The sequence below is a fragment of the Cydia amplana genome, chromosome 10 (assembly GCF_948474715.1).
Source record: "Cydia amplana chromosome 10, ilCydAmpl1.1, whole genome shotgun sequence".
NCBI lineage: Eukaryota > Metazoa > Arthropoda > Insecta > Lepidoptera > Tortricidae > Cydia > Cydia amplana.
Window position 1 is genome coordinate 5,629,830 of NC_086078.1, and position 24,679 is coordinate 5,654,508.

The 24,679-nt window shown below is 39.3% G+C and overlaps 4 protein-coding genes across 5 annotated transcripts in view; 2 read left to right on the forward strand and 2 right to left on the reverse strand.

Annotated features, from left to right (window-relative positions):
• LOC134651378 (uncharacterized) overlaps positions 1-3,704 on the forward strand; it is a 71,708-nt gene extending 68,004 nt beyond the window's left edge. For both annotated transcript variants that reach the window (XM_063506467.1, XM_063506468.1), the window contains exons 3-5: positions 1,073-1,314; positions 1,689-2,201; positions 3,310-3,704. In XM_063506467.1, the coding sequence (XP_063362537.1) occupies positions 1,073-1,314; positions 1,689-2,201; positions 3,310-3,582 (1,028 nt within the window). In that variant the 3' untranslated portion in view covers positions 3,583-3,704. The remainder of the gene's footprint in view (positions 1-1,072; positions 1,315-1,688; positions 2,202-3,309) is intronic.
• A 6,205-nt stretch (positions 3,705-9,909) lies between these two features.
• On the reverse strand, positions 9,910-10,769 carry LOC134651465 (cytochrome c oxidase assembly factor 5). The gene is made up of 3 exons (XM_063506575.1): positions 10,640-10,769; positions 10,424-10,519; positions 9,910-10,074 (listed from the first exon to the last, which is right to left on the reverse strand). Exons 1-3 carry the CDS (start codon positions 10,745-10,747, stop codon positions 10,033-10,035), a joined length of 246 nt encoding a protein of 81 aa, XP_063362645.1. The 5' UTR covers positions 10,748-10,769; the 3' UTR covers positions 9,910-10,032.
• Positions 10,770-10,965: 196 nt separating this feature from the next.
• Positions 10,966-12,611, forward strand: LOC134651788 (probable cysteine--tRNA ligase, mitochondrial). The gene has a single exon (XM_063506894.1). The coding sequence runs from the start codon at positions 11,080-11,082 to the stop codon at positions 12,607-12,609; it is 1,530 nt and encodes a 509-aa protein (XP_063362964.1). The 5' UTR covers positions 10,966-11,079; the 3' UTR covers positions 12,610-12,611.
• A 3,684-nt stretch (positions 12,612-16,295) lies between these two features.
• LOC134651789 (transmembrane protein 39A) lies at positions 16,296-24,229 on the reverse strand. Its single transcript, XM_063506896.1, has 8 exons — positions 23,908-24,229; positions 22,709-22,981; positions 22,013-22,152; positions 20,419-20,517; positions 19,268-19,487; positions 18,044-18,197; positions 17,477-17,616; positions 16,296-16,600 (listed from the first exon to the last, which is right to left on the reverse strand). The coding sequence occupies exons 1-8, from the start codon at positions 24,148-24,150 to the stop codon at positions 16,361-16,363; spliced, it is 1,509 nt and encodes a 502-aa protein (XP_063362966.1). The 5' UTR covers positions 24,151-24,229; the 3' UTR covers positions 16,296-16,360.
• Between the last annotated feature and the right edge of the window lie 450 nt (positions 24,230-24,679).

The following is a 24,679-nucleotide window of genomic DNA, read 5'->3' on the forward strand; positions in this document are numbered from 1 at the left end:
GGTAATACAAGATATAGCTGGTCAAGCAGATCTTGTCAGTAGAAAAGGCGGCAAATTTGAAAAATGTAGGCGCGAAGGGATATCGTCCCATAGAAAATTTGAATTTCGCGCCTTTTTTACTGTCAAGATCTGCTTGACCAGCTATATTCATGTTCCACTTAGAAATAAAATACGGACTTTTCTGAATATATGGTTTACGAAATGTGTTAAGGTACAACTTGTGGTTTGTTAACGTGGATTAGAAATAGGCAGCTTGAGTTGAGAGAGGTGATGAGTAAATTCTTTAATTTTTTTTTACAATTTGGAGCGTTTATAAGAGAATGTGTGGAGCAAGCATTATTTGACGTGTAGGTGTGGGTTCAACAAAAAGATCGCTTGTCAATAAGGCATTCTTGCTGTTAAAATTCAATTATTAATAGCCTTTATCGACCATCAGCAATGTAGTCCCTTTTTGATTGATGGAAATTGTCACGTAAGTTCCACTACTCGCCGCCGCATCGCCTACAGCGCATTCGTTGGTCTATCGCTCACAAGATGTCATTAATTCATGTAAACTTACGTACTGAAAAAAAAAAGTTTTACTCTTTGCTATAAATTACCCTTTCGCACGTCAAAAACTCCAAGATGGTGCCGAAGGTCATAGAGAACCAAGTCTACCTTTGGAATCATTACTTGTCAAAATTTGACATTAGCAATCCACAGTTAGGTGACAACCAAACCAAACCATTATAAACCTTAAAGTAATAATAAAACAAAGTTGTTTTTTGTTAAATTATTGTTTGTACCAAATGAACTTCAGCACTTGATGAACTTCAAATGAACTTCAGCAGTTGAATTTCAAATGACGCGAAATCTGACAGTTGTACATGTCGAATAAGGGCCCAGTAGGCTCCGAGTAAAGATTACCCGACTCAATTTTAACTGTAGCGCTACGAATCAGCGACGAGTGCGATGTGTGATTCGAATGTATTTAAAACCACCGAAGAATTATAGCCGACGGATCCGAAACATTAGCACTATTTGTGACTAACAACCAAGACGTAAGTTAAAACCATTACCGTTGTTGTTTCAGAACGATGCGGGCCAGTGCTCGGCGGAGGCACCGGGACGGAGCCGGAGCCCCCGCAGCCCCTCGTCACGCGGGAGCCGGGAGTGTCGCTGCTCCGCTGGGACAGGCCCACGGACACCCGGGCCTCCGAGCGGGTCAGCAGGAGGGAGACGAGGACAGAGCCCGTCTCGCTCGCCACGCTCGAGCGCGACTGCTTTGTCATACCAGCGCACGCGCTGGATAGGTTCCTGCCTGATGGCGTCCCTGTAAGTCTTCTTCTTTACTCTTTTTTATGCCTATTACAAGTCATGGCAGATACGAGACTGCCTGCAACAGCTAAAACAAAACTTTATTGTGCCCATCAGTGACTGATCACTCAATTGTCATGCTCTAGCTCCATCCTCAAAGTCCTCCTATAAAAGAAAACCGAATCAACGTCTTATTCCGCCCTTCCTTCCTTGGAATTATGATCAGAGATCAGAGAGTAATGAGTAAGTAAGATGAAATCAGTACCTACACCCTTTTCTAAATTACAACTAAAGTTTACCAGCGCGGATTCTAAACAACTCTTATAAATTATACATAGGTACAAAGCTATGCATTAAAAAACTAATTTTCAAATCCTATTTTCTCATTCAAGCTTCCAGTGCCCCCTCCAACACCAGAGAAAGGCCAAACAACGAAGACTGCCCCGAACTCACTCAGCATCCTCGAGGTTGCCGACCCCAAGCACTGCATACTCGCCCACCTGATGAGCCCTCTAGAGCCTATCGAGCCAATACTCGAATCACCAATGTCCAAGCCCTTAATCAAACAGAAGGCTGCCGCAGGGGAGCTTTTAACAGAAGTAGCTCAAGCAAATACAGCTGTAGGAGGGATGCTACTCGCAAATATGGAACGGAACGCAGAATTCCCATTCATATCATACTATGTGATAAATACAACGCAAACTGATCCTTTGCTTTTCTACAATAACATGAGGTGTGCTTCGTTGAACAAGTTTGATCCGAAGGCGATACGGTACTCGGCGGCGCATACGCTGGACTTGTATAGTGAGGTGGCAATGATCTGCCGGCCGCCGTTCACGGACCTGGCCGGAGGACCGAAGAAGTCGCACACGCCAACTACTGGATTCATTATTAGTGTTTATAAGGTCAGTACGTAGATACATTCATTAACTAATCACGCCGACTCGAAAAGAATATTGACATAGCATAGCACGATTGCTTCTAAAGAGTCTACTTCTAGAGTAACCTTAGGTATTCATAGACGTCAATCCTTTTTTTTGGCCTACCTATCATTTTAATCAATTGTACTCGTTAGAATAAGAGAGAAAACGATTGAAAGCAATTACCTCATGACACAGAATTTACATGCGGGATAATCTACGCTAAACAAGATATTTACTCGTATATTTACGTACTTTGTAACTACGAGAACTAATGCTACACCGTTCGTAATTTGGCTCCAGTTCTTTATTAAACTTTCCATAAGTTGATACACCTTTAATCTTAAGGGAACCGTGCCAAGATTTTTGGAAGGCAACCAAATGGAGCACTTAAGAAAAGTGATCTGCCACTTTACTCATTTCCGCCCTATTAAAACAGCCGTATGGTGCCGTCTTGGCAGAGGGATTTGTCTAACTGCGACTTTTGGATCGTCTCTAAAGACTACGGTGCATTGAAGTGGATGATAAAATAAAACGAGCGCCTACTTTGTAAAAGTGGTTATTTAAAACGGATTTTTAGGAGGAAAGTTTTCGAAGTCACGGGTTTAATGTCCCGTTTATCCTTAAACGGCCTATAAGAATAATTTAAAAATTTAAATTCACATAGAGCTTGGTGGCGTTCTGACTTTCTATACGAGTATTATTGGTATAACTACTAACCGTAGATAACTGAAAGTCACATTAGTGGTTAGTGCAGTTAATAGTGTCTGGAAATAATACATTTCTTAAACCAATGAGATTCGTTCCAAGTTTTATGGCCCAATAGTTATATGAGACTTTGATTCAAATCGCTTTTGTAGATAGATTTTTGAAGAAGAACTTTTATTTTGTATCCGGTGTTTTGAATGAAGTATAGGCTGGAACTTCGTCTTCATCAGTTTATGCGAAATAGTTACGTCCGCTAAGTGATGGGGCTCTCAACGTTACGTTATTCTACCTGCTTTCGACAATCTTGACTAGACCGCCAACTACAGCAGATTTTAGGACCTTCTTGTTGGATGCTTTCCTTTAACTGGCCCTAATCATTTTCCAGGTATTCGAAGGCGACGATGGCGAGCGCTTCGAGCGCAACTGGCTATACTGGACCGGCGCGCGCATGCTCTACCGCCATCTCCCTCACTCCGTCGGCATGAGGAAGATAGCGCTACACAAGTCCGTCGCCAGCCACGGCGACAAGATGTACCTGTTGGTGTGCGAGTGTGCCAACTTGTTGGACGACTTGTCGGGCGCGGCGATGTTGATCACGGCGTTGCGCGCGCGCCTGTGTGGGTACACTGGATTGTATAGGCCCATACAGACGTTCTAGCAGAGGGATGGGGCTGTGAGCCCTGATGTTTAGTGTATGCTAGAGTAAAAGTCTTAATTGGAACCTATTTTGAGAGATAGCTGATAAATGGCACAACTCTGTATATCATTGAATTGCAATAGTCAGACATCGTATAGAAAAAGGACACTACAAAATAAATTCACGATATAGGTACCCGGTTATAATTGTTGTAATATGCACTCTGCAACGAGTTTAACGTCTGAGAAAAGACCTGATAGGATGGTGGCGGCGCCTTGTTGGCCTTGTTACATTATGTGTCGATGTGTAGACACTGTAGATACTATCCGTAGTTCTTCGAGAAAACAGCAGCAGTTCCTTCCACAGCCGACGCGTTCGTGGAAGGTAATTTCTGATCTAACATACATTCGTCAGATTCCTTTTTCGTCAGGATAAATAGCCTGTCTTTTTTCGGACGAAAACGGAGTTTTGGTTAGATTCCGCATTTGTCAGAATTTTCTGTTCCAACCTTCGCGGACCACCTAACGAACCTAACCTACCTACCTATTGATTTAGTGTGACGTTCGTGAAAACATTACACTGGGGAGACAAGCGTAGGTAGGTAGGTAGGTTAGGTTCGTTAGGTAGCTTCAGATGCCCGAAGGGCAAAGCGCCCAGAAATAGGGGCACCGTCTGGTTAAGTTGTGAAGGAAATGTTTAAATTGTTCGATCCACTGGTGGAACATATTAAGAGATGCAAGTATCACAGGATAATTCCAAATCTTCCACATTAAAGTTAAGTTTTTTTTCTGTCCAAAGAGTATTTCCGTTTTCGTCCGAAAAAAAACAGGCTATAATTTATCCTGACGGTTTCGTCGTCGTTTCGATCTGACCGATGTGAGATCTAATTTCTGTCCGCGACCATTTAGGTTTCAAGGTTTCTATGTACATATTAGGTACTATAATTTGTATTCAGAGTTGTGTCATTTAAAAATATTCGGTTTATTGAGCTTGCATTAATTTGTAAAGGTGTATAAGATTGCTCGTCCTAAGATGCTCCTGATTGGACCAAAGTATTATTAACAGCTGTGACGTGTTCAATATTCAAATAGGGTGCAGCATGAACTTCAACAACCACACAGAGAATTCCTTTTCTCACAAATAAGGTGATTTTAAGAACTTTTCTTTTAATCACAGGAGTAAGAAAAAACTTTTAGGATTGCGCTTAGCGACATCTACTGTATCATAATAGATATAGAGATATAGGGTCGGTTGCACCAAACTGTTCGTATCGTTAAAGAGTTCGCAATTTTTTTATGTATGGAAAGTTTCATAGTAAAGCCCCGGGGCGGGCCGGCTGACGTTGATCAGTCTGTCAAATGTGGTTGGTGCAACTGGCCCATAGTGATATGAATCTGAAGCGTAAAAGAGTATGCACCCTATTCGTACAATACAACATTCTGTTTAACATTTTCAAAGTGTTCAATATGACGATTTGTCAATATTTTGAGTTAGGCGTTAAAAATACATTCTTAAACTTATACATGCACAAGATAATGTTAGAAAACCGGCCTTAGGTTCCTAGAAGGGGTTTGAGGGTGAAATGTATAAGAAATCCTGAATCATAACTTGTCTTCCAAAGATCCGAAAAGCGCAAGTTAATAATGATAATATTTCTCACTCTTGTAGTTCCTCACATATCCTGATACATATCATATAAGTACGACAAGGATTTGTAGAAAAAAAACCCGTTAAAGACAATACACACCAAATGCGTACGCAGAACGCGCGTGTCTACCCAGTAAGCTGAAGTCGTGCTGCGTTTGATGTGGTTCGCCTTTAAAATTCCCACATACATACTTCATCGGAAACACAACTGGGGGCCTACCGAAAACCGAAATTCTTGTCAATTTTGTTAATTGTTACCTACTCATACGAAAAATATATGTAGGGAGACTGCTATACCTAGTTATTGGGACTAGTGCCACTTTTCGCTTGTTTCTTTCTGATTTGTTGAGAAAGGCCAATTACTAGTGTAATTCTATAGAACTTACTATGTAAACAAAAGTCACTATGGTGGAATTATTCTTATTTGCGTTATTTGACACATTATGACTGACGTATATAGAGATGTAACTAACCCAAATCGATTGTCACAGGAAGCGATTACGATTGGATGGCACCTAGACTGAGGTATCGAATTGTGACGTTTAATGAATTTTTATTTGAGATTTAAATAAAGCTATAATTATATGGTTAATAAATAATAATAAGAAGATATAATAAATTTAATAATGCTTTGTTAAGTGAGAACCTGTCATTGGCTCTGTAAATCTATTGTAGTTTTTAGAAATATTTATAGCTGTTGGTTTTCCATGCATGTAATAAAAAAAAATCTAATAACTATTGTAATATGAATGATTTATAACAAAATTTACCTAGATTTAATAATGTTTAAAAATTTGACGTGTAAAATGTATATTTTATGAATAAAACATTAAATTTAATTGAATTGTTGCGACCTAAAATTAAAAATTTATATCGATTTATTTAGACGACTACCGATTTATAATATAACCAACCCTAAATTTAAAATAAAAGACGTAGAACGTAAACGTTCGCAGTGCAATTGTCTTCCTTTGTAATTTCGACATGCAAGATATTTTACGTTCTATTGCTGTTGTCAGTGTCATGTGTCAAATAACGCAAATACGAGTGCATAAAGTATAGAAAATTGACATTCAGAGACAATTTTAATGTAGCAAGCTCCATAGAATTGTGGCCAATAACTAATAGCAGTCACCCTATACGATAATATCGACACGTGATTAATCTTGTTCTCGTAAATAATGTTTGCAAATATCCTTTTGGACATTCTAGATAACTATTTTTTCTCCTTGAAGTGTTTGAACTAAAGTATGTAGTAAATAAAATCTTAATTGATCGGTTGTGTTTTCGGTAATAAATAATAGTACATTATTGTCGAGGTTCGGAAGTAGCTACTTGCAGGCTGAGGATTCGTTTTAAACGGACGACCTTGGGAGTCCGTTTAATTGAATCCGAAGCCAGCAAGTAGCCTTCCAGCCGAGTCATATATAGTGCTTTTCTCAAAAATGGTGCAAGAAATAGAAATATTTTACAGAACTTACAGAAGCAACGTTCTAATTTTCCATTAATTTTCACAGAAAAAATAACAACCATTAAAAAAATTAGCTTGCCGCCTTTAAAAAAAAAAAAGAGTTTTTTTCTGCTGAAAATACGCCAACCTATTTGAGACACCTAAATAGTCGCGGTACCAACATTAAGCCTGTAACAGACTATCGCACCGCACCGCGACCTTGGAGCGTCGCACCCATAAGTGAGAGCGAGAAAGAGATATCTGTTTCTCGCTCTCACTTATGGGTGCGACGCTCCAAGGTCGCGGTGCGGTGCGATAGTCTGTTATAGGCTTTATAATAATAAGTGCTGATCATCTGTTTGGCTGTTTAAGGGGCCTATGCCTTCATTTGATATGGCCATTTGAAGTTTTAAAAAGTTTGGAACTCGTTAAATAATGGAATTTGTATGCGACATTGCAGTCCCGAAATCGAGACTGCAATGTTTTTAACTTTTTAATTTTTTGAATGACCATAAACTACGCACTTCGCGACCTATTTTTTAACCGGCAACGTCGACTTTGCCGTCCATTTTTGAGAAAAATACAGTATTAATTTGTAGTCCATTCTAGCCTAGCATTTATCGAGGCCGGTTACACAAGCTATTTTCGACTATATAGACGGTGGTATTATGATCAGCTCATAAATTTGTGTAGGTATGCTTTTTTCTTGCACAATATTTCACGGCCTATGTATATACCTATATAAACAAAAAATAAATACATTTCGTCGAAATATATTTTATTTTATTTACACTATTAATACTTTATCATACTAAGGTATTTAAAAAAAAATCTGAGCTGATTATAAAATGTAAAACTGAGTGCATTTCAATTAGGCACCCAGTCGCTTTATTAAAATAGTATAATTATAAACTATACTAGATAAGCTGCTAAACTGAATGAGACAATACAACAAGGAAAGGCCCGCAAAAGTAAATTTTCTTAGGTCTCTTATAACAAATTTACAAAATGAAGTTTTCTGCCACTTTTAAGGTCTTCGTGTGGACTACTTTCTTTGCTAACACGACGAACAGGCGGCCTAGCCAAGGTGACAATTGCTTGCGCTTCGCCATCGAATCGCGTTGTGTCTCTCTATCACTCTTCCATACTAGTGTGACAGTGATAGTTGCGTTTCGTTCGCTACGGGGCGTTAGCGATTGTCATGTTGTCTACGGGGCCAGTACGAAAGTAACGTAGAAATGTTTTCGAAAAGGCGCTCCTCGGATAGTTCATCTATTGCAAAATAACGTATTTAGTAAGGACGTTGATAATTTGGGATACGAAAAATATTTGCATTTACAACGTGAACCTACTTCGGCGTTGGTGTCTAAATGGCGACTTAATAGATTTAAAAAGTAAATAATAACTTCTTTGTATTTAAACATTATCTTAATCTATATGCAAATGTTTTCCTCCCAATTTATCCATATTTTCTAATGATTATAATAGATTTAAGATTATGGATAATTCACTATAATGTGCAAAGCTGGAACTTTATGGAATCAAACAAGTTATTATAAATATGTAAAATATTTTAGCTCTTGAATTATTAAAATAAATAGATACGCTTCAATGCTGTAATGCACAAATAATAAATGAAATAGTGTTGAGATACATTAGGTATTCAATATATTTTGTTATTTATAGATAAATTGTTATATTTTGTATTGTCAATTACCATGTGTGTGGCTAAATATAATGTTTATGCCATTTATATTTATTTGTAAAAGGTTATTACTTGTTATTGGTCTATTCTTTTGTTCATTGTTTGTATGTTAAAACAGACATAAATAAAACTTATTTATTTAACATTTCGATTTAAAAAAAACTAAGGATTAAATTTAATCTTAACAGAGGCTACGCTATAGTAGACTTAATTTGGTTCAGCCTGCTTTCCATTTTAAGAGAAAAAAAAAACATTAATTGATAGAGTTATTAAACTACTTTTGGCCACTGACCAAAAATACCTATTAAGTATTGTGATTCAATAATAAAAATAGGTAGGTAACATTCAAGTGTTCATTTAACATCTAACCGAAAAAGGCAGTTATTATGTTAACTCGAAAAAAATTACTCAATATATCAACGAAAGTTTTATGACATTAAGATAAATACTGGTTATTTTTAAGGCACGGTTATTTTTTGCTATGGTGCTAAATCTAGTTGATATGTAGGAAAGCAATAAAGGCTTGCATTTGTTAATTATCTAGGATAATTATTGTTTTATATATTTATCACAGGACTACCACTTAACTCAGTTGTGGGAGTGGTGAGAGTTAACATTTATATAATTAAAACATGTTTGATAGTTATAACAAGATTTTCAGCTAATAGACAATCAACTGAATTAAGTGGTTAACTATGTAGTAAGATTGTTTGGGTATGAATAAAATTACAGATTTATGTAAGAATAGTACAATTTAACTTTTGCCAATTAAATTATTAGTGTGAGAAGGATTTGCACATTCTGAAACAATTTGAATTATATAAAACATTAGATAGTTACAGAATAATCCCTAGAAGTAACATTTTTCAAATTACTGACTTCCAAATAGTCATTCATTTTGGTTATTAACTTTAAAAAATGTTTACATTCACTCCCTATTACTGTTATTTTAAGTTGGCAACAATATCTTGAGATATTTTTCTGCTGAATAGATTTTTTGTACATTCTTAAAATCTCTATTGAAAAAAGAAATGTGTTAAATAAATGCTTGGAAAGCAAAATAGATGATTAGCAAATTGAAGAAATTTCAATTATTTTTGTAATAAAATTTAAAATACAAAATGGTTTTATTTTATCCTGTATTTAAGAGCTACTTAGGTAGGTACTGTAAATACTGTTATTCTATCCCCAAACCAAAACCACAACCTAGTTCATAGTGTTCATACATTCATATTATCATCTATTTCACTCCTGCTGCACCTATGCAAGTGTGAATGAGACGTTTTACCACCCTGGTCGTCAGTATTGTTTGCGGATTGTATAACCTGATGATTTGCAAACCATATTGAAAAGTTATATGATTCACCAATATTCAGTTAACAGTGTTGCATCACATGCGAGACCACTTTTACCATACCCGTCCAGTTTACTAGAACTACGTACAGTTTTTGTCATATTTTTTAATCAAATATTGACTTTTCAACTAAGATTTAAAAAATATATAGACTTCATTGCTAAGAGTGATCATATTTTTGTTCAAATAAACTTTTTATTTAGTATTTTTGGTAACTTTATTGGAAAACAAGAATTCATATTTGATACTACACATTTGTTGTTTTAATAGTAAAATAATAAACTAAACTTCAGTAATGAATTGTCATACATAACTTCAGTATCCTCTGTGCCCTCGAAATCTTCTTCTATTGTCCAGCTGAAATAGTCAAATAAATCATAAGAAACATTAAAATACCTACTACAATTGGATTTCATTATTACATTTATTACTAATTATATATCATAGTATAGTCAGCATCAACAGTAGTGGATAGAACATAATAATCTCTACAGTTTGTGTTAAACACTGTATTAACATCTCTTGTAAATATTATATGCTTTTGACGCATATTCTTATCCAATACTATTATAGCAGACTAAATATTGTGATAATTTCTAATAAAATGAACTATAATAACTTATAAAAGTTCTACATTAAACTGGTCTCTAATTTTATTAGACAAAGAAAATTCTAGTATGTAACTATAAATGTTATTTGTACTTACTAAGGATCGTTTACACTCGAAAAAAGCCTGTCGCAGTTGCATGCACTCGTCTCCAACATCCCCTGACTTTAAACATTCTCGAGGCGTTTTCTTGCCCTGAAAATGTTAAAAATCTTATTATCCTACAAAGAAACGTCTTCTAAATCGCATTCATCTCCCTGAATACTTCATAAAACCATTTTTTCACATCAAATCGTTAAAAAACCAAAACCTAACCTTTTTGCAGCAATCCGTATTTAACAAACACATCTTGAGATCAGCTCTGATACCAGCACAGGGTGACTTATCGGCAAGTCCTATTTCATCTGGAGCGAAAACAACCATTTTCTGTATTTGTTTAAAATTAAATCTTTACTCGATTATTTCAACAGTATTCACAAATCATAGATATAACAACAAACGTCACATGTGACAGCTGTCAAAGTCAAATTTCATGTTTAAGACCACTTTTATCCGATCGATGGTAGAACAATGGGCGTTTTTATAAATATGTCAAGTAGTCAAAGTTCAAAAGTCCGATCAGCTGTTTAATGACACATGACACAATTTGATTTGTTCAAGGCCGCTTGCAATGAACCTATGTAATAAATCTAATAATTGCTTTAATAATAAGTCTTTGTTTACTCGCGAAAGTCGTGATTGTACACAAATTAACAATGAGAAAGATCATACCAGTATTCTCCAGGAAACTATCCCATGTTTGCTCCTTAAAGCCTTATAAAGAGACGAAATGGATGATGCCGAATGGGAATCCTATCGGGGCGTACGTGTACAACTGCGTAGCTGATCAGAAAGTGCCTGTGATCCTCAACGACCCCAACATCGCGACGTGGTACTCCTGCGGGCCCACCGTCTACGACTCCGCCCATCTAGGCCACGCAAGTTGCTACGTTAAAATTGATATTTTACAGAGAATACTTAAAGAATTCTTCAAAATTAAACTCGTCACTGCAATGGGTGTCACGGATATCGACGATAAAATAATTAAAAAGGCCAAAGAGACTAATTCGGACTTCAGGACCGTAGCGAAACAATACGAGCATGAGTTCTGGCTGGATATGGCCAGTTTGAATGTGGAAAAACCACTCATAGTTGCGAGGGTCTCGGACCATGTTCACTCCATTGAATCTTTCACCCAGAAAATCATTGAATCTGAAATGGCTTATGTTACTAAAGATGGGTCAGTGTATTTTGACACTGAGAAATACAAAGCTTACGGTAAGTTGCAGAAAATGCAAGATGCAGGTGAACCAGCAGATCAGTACAAAAGGAACAAGATGGACTTTGCTCTGTGGAAAGCCCACAAGCCTGGGGAGCCATCTTGGAAGGCCTCGTGGGGTGAAGGGAGGCCCGGGTGGCACATAGAGTGCTCGGCCATGGTGAGCAAGTTCTTTGGGTCTCAATTAGACTTTCATGCTGGAGGAATTGACTTGCAGTTCCCTCATCACGAGAATGAAGAGGCCCAGTCTTGCTCCTTCCACAACACCAGGCAATGGGCCAACTACTGGATACATGTAGGTCATTTGCAACTGAAAGGTGACAATAAAATGTCTAAATCCTTGAAAAATACTGTCAGCATACCACAGATGCTGTCTCAACACAGTGCCGACACATTTAGGATGGCTTGCCTCATGTCCAACTATAGATATCCAATGGATTACAGTGATGAGCTGATGAAAACTGCAGAAAGTGTATTACACAAATTTAAATTTTTCCTCAAAGACGCATACAACTATGTCAATAACAATGCAACAGAAAATGGTGACTATAAATATCAAATACTAGATAGCTTGCAGAATGTTGAAGAATTAAATCTAGAATTTCTGCGATCAGATTTTGACACAGCCAGCTGTATTAATAACTTATTAAACTTAGTTATAAAGACAAATAGAGTGATGAAACTTGAGAATTCAGAGTTTTATCCAATTCCAGTTCTACTGATAGCTGAGTATATCACAAATGTTTTGACAAAATTCGGGCTCAAATTACTGGATAGCTCGGAGAATGTAGTACCAAACAATCTCATAGACACCCTCGTAGAGTTCAGGCATACTGTGAGACATAATGCATTGAACAGGAAAGACAAAGAGTTGCTGAATGCCTGTGACATTGTCAGAGATAAAATGAAGGCAATAAAAGTACAAATTAATGACAGTGAAAAAACACCTTCCTGGGTACCGAAATAAAATAAATACCTAAAGCCCTTGCTACACGGTCGCCGACAAGCCTTCTAACCGTCTGTCCTTGGTCTGACCTTGGTCAGTTTTGGTCTAATTTTGTTGGAAACAACTGTCTACACGGTCCGTCCAGACCAAGGCCACGCGGTCTGAGGGGCTTGTCGGCGACCGTGTAGCAAGGGCTTAATTAACAGTATCCGATTTCTGGATATCTCTCTAACAGAATATACCATGTATATTGTGTATTACAATTTGTAAGATAATGGTGCAATTTATTGACTTAAGATAAATATACTAATTTTAATCTTTGATTTGACTTCTTATTATCATTATCATTTAAATGCAAGTTGATCCCTACACATTTTGTTACAATATTACAATCATTAGAACTATTATCACTACATAGTATAAAACAAAGTCGCTTCCCGCTGTTTGTCTGTATGCTTAGATCTTTGAAACTACGCAAAGGATTTTGATGCGGTTTTTTTTTTAATAGATAGAGTGGAGGAAGAGGATGGTTTATGTATAATTTGTTAAGGGGTCATCCATTAATTACGTCACACGTTTAGGGGGAGGGAGGGGGTCAAGAAAATGTGACATGGGGGAGGGGGGAGTCACAAACATTGTGACGTCACTTTAACTTCATCAGTAATCGAAAATTGATTTATATTTTTTTATTCGCTGTATAGTTAAATAATGAGATTTTGGATGTAACTTTCGTTGTGTTATAAAATTACTAATATTTATATATCAATAATATTTTTTGATATATAAATGTGACGTCACACCAGGGGGGGACGGGTTTTGCAAAATGTGACCAAGTGTGACAAGGAGGGGGGGAGGGGTAAAAAAACCTAGAAATTCGTGTGACGTAATTTATGGATGATCCCTAACCCGTGCGAAGCCGGGGCGGGTCGCTAGTAGTAATATGTAATGTAACGTTCACACCACTTTTCCAATCCTAAACTATCACTCACACGCCAACATCGTTGGCACAAGCAAGTTAATATCAACCTTGCGTGAAGGTTATTTTGACAATGTATGCCATAACATAAGTACAAGTTGTGGATTTGTGGGAACTACTTTTAGGTACAGTCCCGTATGGTGATACGGGATTGTTACGCCATTACGCCATTTAGGATCCTAGCTAAATTGGTTGTCCATACTAACGCTATGGAATGTCGAATTTAGCTAGAGCCCTAAATGGTGTAACAATCACGGAGCGTGACTGTACCTACATATAAGGATTTTTGGCATCCAAAGGGTTAATTATGATGTAGATATTATTTCGACAAATAAATACACAAAATATGGCAAGTAATCATATAATTGTTAATTTACCTGATATTCATATGAACTTTTTTGCACTAAGCAAAGTCATTGTTACCTATATCAAGAGCATGAAAATGAAATGTAAACAGACTGACGTATACAACACTGTAAATAGACGTTTCTGACGCATTGAGCAATATTAATGACCAAACAGATAGTAACGATGTTATCACCAACATAAATCATTAACTCCGTCGTATTTATGTATAAACGTAAACAAGGGATAAAATTAACTAAAGGTCATTTCGTCCATTGTACTACTTATTTGTAACGTAGTGTAAATTCAAACAAAAATCTTAGGCCCCTAGTTTGACAGTCGCGCTACACGGAGCCTTGTTTTGTGGTAACTAAGGGGCTGAGGGCCTACCGCGAACTACGTTCGACGGTTGCCTCTCTGTCGCACTTGTAAATTCGTACGTAAGTGTGACAGGGAGGCAACACGTCGAACGTGGTTCGCGGTAGACCCTCTGAGGGTCTGCCGCCAACATCGAAAATCGTTATCTTCCTCTCTATCGCTCTTGCATATTCGAGCGTCAGAGAGGCTAACGTTTTTCGATATTTCGATGTTGGCGGTAGGCACTCTGTATTTTCAAAAGTCAACTTTAGACAACAGCATAATGTAAGGTAAACGTACTGGTGCTCGACGCGGTCCCAAAACATGTCATCATGAAACTTAAGTCATTGTCAATAGAGATGACAGCAGGGTGCCATCTATTGGGCATTAGCATGTCGAGCACTAGTACGTTTACCTTACGGGGCCGTTCAGCCCATCAACATCACCTCTCAAATTCGAAGCACGAACTTGTCTTAGAATTACACATCTATATTTTACAATCTTTGCTATATATCTTAATATGTCAATGATACACGTTACCACATTGGCCCTGCAATTCTTAACTTAGTGAAACCATCATTACAACTTTGAACTCAACGCTACCATAGAGAAATATAGTAAGACAAGAGTGCTCACTCCATACATCAGTTAGACTATTAATTTCAGTGTTTTCACATCTATTATCAAGTAGCAGTACTGATAGTTCCGCTACTCGATGCTAGATGCTAATAGTCTTTTTGGTACTAAAACATGATGTATGGAGTGAGCAATCTATGTATTTTTTTCTCTATGACGCTACAATTGGCTAATAAATTAAATTTATTTGCGTATTTCGTCTCTATATTAACTCCCAATTCAAAATAGGTTTATTAAAAATTGCCTACTCTGTATTCACAATTTTAAATTTTCGTAAACCCTCGGATTCAACTTCTATTTTAATGGGATACGAATAATCAGAGGGTACTAAAATAAACTGAATAATGACATAATTGTAATATCAATGGAACATATTTTACTTTGAAGTTTGAACATATTTCTCCAATTTGCTTACACTTAGCCATAGACTAGGAATCCTCTAGACGGAGTTTAGAGCAATTATTTCATAAAACCGATGCTGCCAAAAATACTGGGGTGCGGGGAACGAGGTGAGCGAGTCCCGTGCCGTGATTGGTCCGTTCAAAGACACGGACCAATCACGCTACGGGATTCTGACACTTGACTCAAAGATGGAGTAAAACTACCGTATATTTGTGGCAGAGGGGGTAGCGTTACTATGCTCAGTCTAGAGGATGTCTTGTCTGTGCACTTAGCTAATAGATTTTTATCTAACCGCAAAATAAATCAAGGAAATATATTGATCTATTTAAAGTGACGGAAGTGAAAGAACATGCCAGTCTAAGTCAGTCTTCTAAAATTCCACAAATTATTCTCAATACAAAACTTTATTCAAAAACTGAGAAATAGAAGATTAAGTACAAAATTACAGGAATTCAATAAGACTTATTGTGAGACAATTTTCAATAGTAAATAACGCTACTTAAAGTTAACCTAACTGAATAGATTCTATCGTGAGTCAATCTTATCTTAAATAAAACTCACTACAAGAAAAATAAACATTACACTTTATTACCAGTGATCGGGGATTTCTATGCCACACCGCGGGATATCAAGTCGAAATGGTAATATGGATACGCCACTTGGCCCGCGATAGGAACAAAACTGTTCGAAAAGTAAACGCTATTTCGGTGTTGGAAATTCGTTTATAAAATAAAGGACTGTAAAAAAACAGTGTTGGTTATGATTTAAAGAAAAAATATTATTCAAAAAATTATTAAGTTTTCAATTTTTCAATTTCAAATTTTCAATTATTAATATTAATAATATATGCAATGCATGATTAATTGATTAACAGTAACATGCCAAAACACTCTCCTATATCGCACACGAATCCCGGAATCCCGCGGCATATCCATACTAGCATAATGATTGAGGTCATTCACCCCAAGTGGCATAGAAATCCCCGATCACTGTTTATTACCAACCAATGTGGCTTTGCTCCTAACATAGGACACACGGAATGACTTTCATCAGCACTTAATTGACAGCGGAGTTCTTATCCTGTATCATGTTCTCAGCTTTATAGACCTTCCAGGAGACCAGGTAGTCCCTGGCCATCTTGAAGAGGGTGTAATAGTTGATGAAGAGCAGTAGGATGGTGGCGAGGAAGTTGTGCCAGGGCGCGGAGCTGTACAACAGACCCAGCTGGAGGACTATCAGCGATAGTTGGCAGCAGAGGAGCAGGCAGAGCAGCGTCGATGGGTTGGAGAATACGGTCTGTGGAAAAATAAAATTGTTAAATATTTGGGTCGCTCTAAGCGCTTATGATAAAGATAAAAGATAGTTTATTCAAGTAGGCATAATTACAATGCGCTTATGAACGTCAAATAAAGCTAGGTAGACCGGCTCCAACCCTACACCTCTGCCCCGAGAAGATTTAAATCCCCCCTCAATTGGAGGAGGGTATCCCATTATGGGACACATCCATCTTTTCAAAAATAATTACATCTTATAATTAACATGCATTACGAGAAAATAAGGAAAAAAAAATACAATTTAAATTACTATAGAATTCATGCAATTATACACATAAGGTGTAATAGAAATTTGATTTAGAAAATATACATATGTACATGGAATCATACAAATTCGTAGCTCTTTCAGAAAACATATCAAATTCTTACAAAAGGAACGAAAGAGGAGCAAAAAAGGAGTGTACAGGTTTTTAAAAGGGTCGGCGACGCGCATGTAACACCTCTGGAGTTGCAGGCGTCCATAGGTTACGGTGACTGCTTACCATCAGGCGGCCCGTATGCTTGTTTGCCACAGATGTGGTATAAAAAAAAACTGTCGCCTATCGGGGACGTGACGCGTATAGCAGCTACCTTAACACGTTCACTGTCCGTGCCCGGGTCACGGCAAGCGTACCCAATGGCGTTCTAACAGTTTTAATCTTTTGTCGAAATTACTTTGACAATCCACCTCTATTTCAAATTCTCTTTGACGTAACGCAAGTGTAGGTTGCTCCGTCGTGGTACATAGAACCGCGAGTGCTCCGTACAGCCCGGTCGCGCGGCCGCGGTTGACGTCACACACGTGTAGGTTGCTCCGTCGAGGGACACCACCGCTCCACGCTGGTATAACTACACTTACATAGAACCGCGAGTGCTCCGTACAGCCCGGTCGCGCGGCCGCGGTTGACGTCACACACGTGTAGGTTGCTCCGTCGAGGGACACCACCGCGCCACGCTGGTATAACTTCAACGGGCTCCACTCATTAGCTGTGCCCGTGTCTGAAAGGAATAATTCTTATTTGAGTTTTTCTGTGGTCATAATTAAGTATGTTTAACCTCTGGCCGCCAAATTTCTAATAAACCTGCTATATCTATTGTTTTTTTACAATGAATTGAAAGGTCTTTGTTCGGCCTCAGGGCAGCTAGAGGATAAATATAATCATAGCTGCCGGGCGTTAACCTAATAATTAGGTAATCCAAAGGTGAACTGGTGGAACTCTTAATCATTTTTATAGGCGAAACCGAACGATCCATTTATTCTCGAAGCTAGCTTCGTTGGCGCAGTCGGTAGGATCGCACGCAATCTGTAGCGGGACCCGCGTATAGAAGGCTTCACACAACTATCTTACGTACTAAAGAAGCACGCAGCTCCGGCGGTGTCAACTAGTAGCAACAGACAGATGACAGGTACAGTAGGTACACGTACCGTCCTGCGACCACCGGCCCAGGTGTCTCGCGGCGCGGTGGTGCGTGTCGAGGTGCGCGCCGGGCAGCAGCTGCGCCGCCAGCCGCGCCGCCAGCGCGCCGCACACGCACGCCGTCTGCTGCGACGCGAGGTACACGTCGTAGTACACGTACGACTGCAAATAACCATAGAGAAAAAAATACATAGAGTGCTCACTCCATACTGATGTATGTGAACTGAAGTGTGTGATGTAACTGATGTTCAGACTATTAATTTCAGTGTCTACATCTAGCATCGAGTAGCGGAACTATCAGTACTGCTACTTGACAATAGATGTAGCACCGACCGGAAAGTCTTATCTCAACAGCATAAGACTTTCCGGTCGGTGGCTACATCTATTGTCAAGTAGTAGTACTGATAGTTCCGCTACTCGATGCTAGATGCTAATAGTCTTTTTGGTACTAAAACTGATGTATGGAGTGAGCACTCTATGTATTTTATTCTCTATGAAATAACACACATTCTTCTTCTTCCTCGTGTTGTCCCGGCATTTTGGCCACGGCTCATGGAAGCCTGGGGTCCGCTTGGCAACTAATCCCAGGAATTGGCGTAGGCACTAGTTTTTACGAAAGCGACTGCCATCTGACCTTCCAACCCAGAGGGTAAACTAGGCCTTATTGGGATTAGTCCGGTTTCCTCACGATGTACAAATAACACACATTATTACTCTAAAATAAAACAATTTTTCCGAAATTAACCTTATCAAAAGACTTTATAAAGTGCCAAAAATACTGCACTGCGAATACAGTCACCTGCAATAACATCGTACACTATGAAGCGCGCAAATATATTTTACGTTTTCTGACCATGTTTGACTCTACATTAAGATTGTGTCGGATGTGTTTGCTCGCTTCTTTGTGTAACATTACTATTACGAATATTACGATTCTAATTTATGTGAACCAAGAACCACTTAAGATTTTTTCTTAAAAATGCCTAAAAACTTCAATTGCTACATTAAGGGCCAGTTGCACCGACCACACTAGACAGACTGATCAACATCACTCAACAGAGAAGTATAAAAATTTTCGAACTCTTTAACAGTTTGGTGCAACCGACCCTAAATATCAAAATCTATTAACCTGTGCCTGGCTGAGTTTCAATGTTACTACGACCTGGATTTGAACCCGAAGAGAATAATAACTGTCCATAAAATTAGCACAAGCGCCTTGAAAATCTACTAACCTGTGCAAAACAGCACGGTATTAGACTAGAGTAGTACGCGCCGACCACCGCGTTGAATATAATCTTCTTGACCCGGAGATTAAAGTCCTGCCGCAGGGAGTCCACCTCTGCCCGGACCTGGTCGGGGTCGTGCGAGCAGCAGTGGAGCGGGGTGTCGGAGTTGCTCAGCTCCAGGAACGGGCTGGATTGGAGCCCGAACAGAATGAAGTATACCACCGCACTGTGAGAAATGGTTAACATTTAAAATGATAAAATAATTTGATTTGTTCCCGAAGTTGTGTATAGATGGCAGCACCAGTTTTTCTCCATAGTAATTCCGTAAGGAATTCGTATAGGAAGTGCAAGCGCATATTGCTTGCCCTTAGAGTTGGTCAAAGACGCCTAGTCTTAGTAAGATGGCATATAGTCGAGAAATTGGGACGGGTTCCACCGTGGTGGGGTGGCCAAGGCGTTAGCCCGGATTGCTAGACGCCGGTTCGAATCCGGCCTTCATCACTGGAGGGCTTCGTCACTTTTTCTTTAATATATGACATGTTTTTTCAGTTTATAATTTACAATGGTTATAGAATTAGCTTCATGGTTATAGTTAAATGTTTGTAATAAACCTGCTATATCTATTGTTTTTTACTCTTTAACAGGCATAAGGGCTTCAGAAATTGTGCGAAACGGAACCTTATCACTTTGAATTCAATGTCTGGTTGACGCAACTGGTCAACAAAGAGCTGGCGGCTTCCTTACACAACGTATCAGCATTGCGGTACAGCGAGGAAATGCCGCCAGCATCCTTGGTACAATGCCTCAAAGGCCTATTTTAGATTTAAGCTAGTTATTGATTTAGTTTAGTAGTAGCTACTACCGTTTTATACCTATATCTTTTATGTAAATAAACAGATTTGAATGTAGTGAACATAAAAAAATATCTTATACCTTTAAACGAGCAATTCTTGTTTATTTATTTGTATATATATTTCGAGGATCTTGGAAACGGCTCTAACGATTTCGATGAAATTTGATATATGGGGGGTTTCGGGGGCGAAAAATCGATCTAGCTAGGTCTTATCTCTGAGAGAATGTTCATTTTTGAGTTTTTATACGTTTTCCGAGCAAAACTCGGTCTCCCAGATATTCGTTATTAAAGTTATAATACTTACGGATAGCAGAGGTAGAAGATCTTAACGATGGGATATTTGAGTGCGATGAAGTACGCGCACCAGGCGAGCGCCCCTATCACCATGCCCAGGATGAACATTCTGCAACCATAGACACATCTTGCTGTTATAGCAGTAACTAAAAACTAGTGTAACTATTTCGTTTTCATTCCTATAGAAATGACAACTAAATAGTTACCAATTCCGAATGGGATGTTCTTATAAGTTGCATAAAAAGCGCTATTATCACTTGGCCTTGTCATAATCTCACTTTTAATTTTTGCCTTACTACGAGAAGTCCTAAGTGCCCAGTCAAATCGGCTGTTATTCACTACTAAGGCTTAGCACGCACTGCGGTTTTTAAAAAGCGGTTCCGCTACCGCAAAAAATGTAACGTACGACATTCTTTATAAGCGCACGCACTTGCGATTTAAGAATGCCGTACGTTACATTTTTTGCGGTAGCGGAACCGCTTTTTAAAAACCGCAGTGCGTGCTAAGCCTAAAGCTCGGCGGACAGCAGAGACCCCACGTAAATTCAGCAACGTTAAAGCGTGTTTTTAATTTGGTCTAATGGTATGTTCTGTCTCTCATGCGTAGGGCTGCCATCTCTAAATTCACCGAACACGGACATAGACTTAAAAAACCCGGACATTTGGCGTAAATCGCACCTTGAGCAGCTGAACCACTAGACTCCGCAACGCGACGGGAGAGTAGCGTCACTATGAACGCCACTAGGTGAGGATCTATAATGGACGTACCTAGCAGCCACGATGCCGTGGGGCAACGCCGGGGCGCCAGCGTGGCCTTGAGCAGCTGAACCACTAGACTCAGCAACAGACGACGGGAGAGTAGCGTCACTATGAACGCCACTAGGTGAGGAATTGAGGATCTATAATGGACGTACCTAGCAGCCACGATGCCGTGGAGCAACGCCGGGGCGCCAGCGTGGCCTTGAGCAGCTGAACCACTAGACTCAGCAACAGGCGACGGGAGAGTAGCGTCACTATGATCGCCACTAGGTGAGGATCTATAATGGACGTACCTAGCAGCCACGATGCCGTGGGGCAACGCCGGGGCGCCAGCGTGGCCTTGAGCAGCTGAACCACTAGACTCAGCAACAGGCGACGGGAGAGTAGCGTCACTATGATCGCCACTAGGTGAGGATCTATAATGGACGTACCTAGCAGCCACGATGCCGTGGAGCAACGCCGGCGGCGCCAGCGTGGCCTTGAGCAGTTGAACCACTAGATTCAGCAACAGACGACGGGAGAGTAGCGTCACTATGAACGCCACTGGGTGAGGATCTATAATGGACTTACCTAGCAGCCACGATGCCGTGGGGCAACGCCGGCGGCGCCAGCGTGGCCTTGAGCAGCTGAACCACTAGACTCAGCAACAGGCGACGGGAGAGTAGCGTCACTATGAACGCCACTGGGTGAGGATCTATAATGGATGTACCTAGCAGCCACGATGCCGTGGGGCAACGCCGGCGGCGCCAGTGTGGCCTTGAGCAGCTGAACCACTAGACTCAGCAACGCGACGGTAAAGTAGCGTCACTATGAACGCCACTGGGTGAGGATCTATAATGGACGTACCTAGCAGCCACGATGCCGTGGGGCAACGCCGGCGGCGCCAGTGTGGCCTTGAGCAGCTGAACCACTAGACTCAGCAACAGGCGACGGGAGAGTAGCGTCACTATGAACGCCACTAGGTGAGGATCTATAAGGTAGAAGTTCTGCAACAAATTGGTATTTTAAGTCTATTCTTTCACTAACAATTCGAAAAACGTTAGACATTTAAATAGACGACATTTCGTTGGGCAAGTTTCTTATTAGATGTACATTTTTACCCTCTTTTTCTATTTTTTGCAGATATTGGCGACTTTTTTCGTTAGTAAACAAAAAAAGGTTAACATTCAATTAAAATGTTATTCATAACTATAGTACTGTATCTTATACCTTTAAACGAACAATTCTTGTTTATTTATTTATTTATATGTATATATATTTCGGGGATCTCGGAAACGGCTCTAACGACTTCGATGAAATTTGCTATATGGGGGTTTTGGGGGGCGAAAAATCGATCTAGCTAGGTCTTATCTCTGGGAAAACGCGCATTTTTGAGTTTTTGTATGTTTTCCGAGCATCCAGATATTAGTTATGAAACAAGAAAAAAAATATTATTGCAGCTTCGAATTTGAATGAACACAGTTGAAGAAACAAATGAAACATGATCACAGAATAACTAATAGATGATGTAACCATCTAAGAAAACATGATGCTTATGCTCACCATAGATTGGTTGGTATAAGAATGTGGAAGCCACCAGGCCGTCCGATACAGGTTAAGGAACTGGAGCCCCGTAGCCACCACCGTAAACATGAACATCATTGCCTCAAACAGCAGCTCTGGGTCGTGGGGTATGTACGGGAATGGGATATGCTTGGGAGGGGAAGCCCCGTCCATTAGCTTAGTATCGAGCGTAGCTGGGGTGGGGGATAGACGGACACGCCCCACTCGCTTTCCATTGCTGTTGACATCCTCCTCTTGAGGTGATGATGTACCCTGAAATACATTAAACAACATTAAGTCTCACAAAATAAATATTTATTGGGGACATCAGACACCACCATAATCATAATCATTTATTCGTCGCAATCCATGGTATTAAGATGAAAAGTAAAGACACCAGTGCAGTAAAAACATACCTATAAAATATTATAGCCCACAAAATACAAGTGAATAAATATCATATAACCCAAAAATAGATCTAGAGAGTAACTCATCTCTTAGCTTTCTACCTTACCATAAAGAATAAAATACATAGATTGCTCACTCCATACATCAGTTTTAGTACCAAAAAGACTATTAGCATCTAGCCAGGCGTGGTTCACTCTGCAATTTCGTCGCTTTGCTACAAGTAGCTAAAAGTACATCCGTTCCGCCCCAATTTTGGGGAAAGCCATAAGCCGCGCGTGGCGCTGTCGCCACCTAGCGGCCATATCTGTGCTGATCGTAACAGACGCGTTTTGTTAGAGAGTCAGTCTTCTGTACTTAGTATTATTATTTATTCTGTGATCTAGCATCGAGTAGTAGAATTATCAGTACTGCTACTTGACAATAGATGTAGCACCAACCGGAAAGTCTTATGCTGTTGAGTTGGGATAAGATTTTGTCAAGTAGCAGTACTGATAGTTCCGCTACTCGAAGCTAGATGTAGACACTGAATTAATAGTCTAACTGATGTATGGAGTGAGCACTCTTGTCTTACTATATTTCTCTATGACCTTACCTAGGCCATATTTCACCTTATCATCTGAACTGGACTTTTGGACTGATCCACTGACAAGGAGTGTCAAAGGTAGGCAGACTTAAAGCTAATCAATCTTTAAGTTTAGCTACAAGTTTGTTATTGCTGGATCCCATTAAAAAAAACCGAATGTAACACCGAGCGAAAATGTTTAAGTAACATGTTATTTGGCGGTGTATACCTTTTTACTGACGCCAGAAGACTTCTTAGGACCCGGAGGCGTCATTTTACAAGTGATCGGCGGCAAAGGCCGCTTCACCAGAGGGTCTTTGATGATTTTCCGTCGTCTAGAGATCGCTGTTGACGCTGTGTTGTTCACTTGCGCGTATGCCCAACGTCTCGCCAGGAGTATAGTCAAGCAGCCGACGACCGCTGGCAGGAAGAATACGACAAAAGGTCCACTTTCATTTTCGGTACAACTCATCACTCACATGTTAAAATGTTTTATAAAGTGTCACGATTAATTTGTTTGCGATACATATACATCAATGCACGTAAGTAAATTGAAAACGTCAAATCGGAGATCGAATCCAATGTTACCAAGTTAAGATTTTAAAATTGATCGCAGAAAATGCGATTGCGGTCAATTCACGAATTACGCTATTTACCTGCTATAAAACGTAAATATTTTATTACTGTATATGTTATAATAACGTATATAATATGTTTCGGTCCAGCACATCATCAAATGTCGCTGATTATTGAATTAAATAGTAAAAGCAATCGATTCAAAATCGCAATATCGTGTCGATGTTATTTACTACTGGCAAGCTCTACGTGCGTTCCAATTTACCAAATCAAAAATATTTTATTTTAAAGCCCTGACACACTGCCGCACCGCACTAAACCAAGGTACCCATAAATGAGAGCAAGAAAAAAATGTCTTTCTCTGTCACTCTAATTACGCCTTTATTGGAGTAAAAGAGAAAGATCCCCGCGATTAGCGAATTTCG

Excerpts from the sequence above, each read along its gene's own strand:
- LOC134651465 (XM_063506575.1), bottom strand. The coding sequence starts at position 10,747 with ATGGTTGTTTTCGCTCCAGATGAAATAGGACTTGCCGATAAGTCACCC. Across the intron at positions 10,520-10,639 it reads ATACGGATTGCTGCAAAAAG|GGCAAGAAAACGCCTCGAGA; the intron begins GTTAGGTTTTGG and ends TAACATTTTCAG. Across the intron at positions 10,075-10,423 it reads TCGAGTGTAAACGATCCTTA|CTGGACAATAGAAGAAGATT; the intron begins GTAAGTACAAAT and ends TGACTATTTCAG.
- LOC134651788 (XM_063506894.1), top strand. The coding sequence starts at position 11,080 with ATGAGAAAGATCATACCAGTATTCTCCAGGAAACTATCCCATGTTTGC.
- LOC134651789 (XM_063506896.1), bottom strand. The coding sequence starts at position 24,150 with ATGAGTTGTACCGAAAATGAAAGTGGACCTTTTGTCGTATTCTTCCTG. Across the intron at positions 17,617-18,043 it reads GGGCCGGTGGTCGCAGGACG|ACACGGGCACAGCTAATGAG; the intron begins GTACGTGTACCT and ends TATTCCTTTCAG. Across the intron at positions 16,601-17,476 it reads CGGAGCACTCGCGGTTCTAT|ACCGTATTCTCCAACCCATC; the intron begins GTAAGTGTAGTT and ends ATTTTTCCACAG.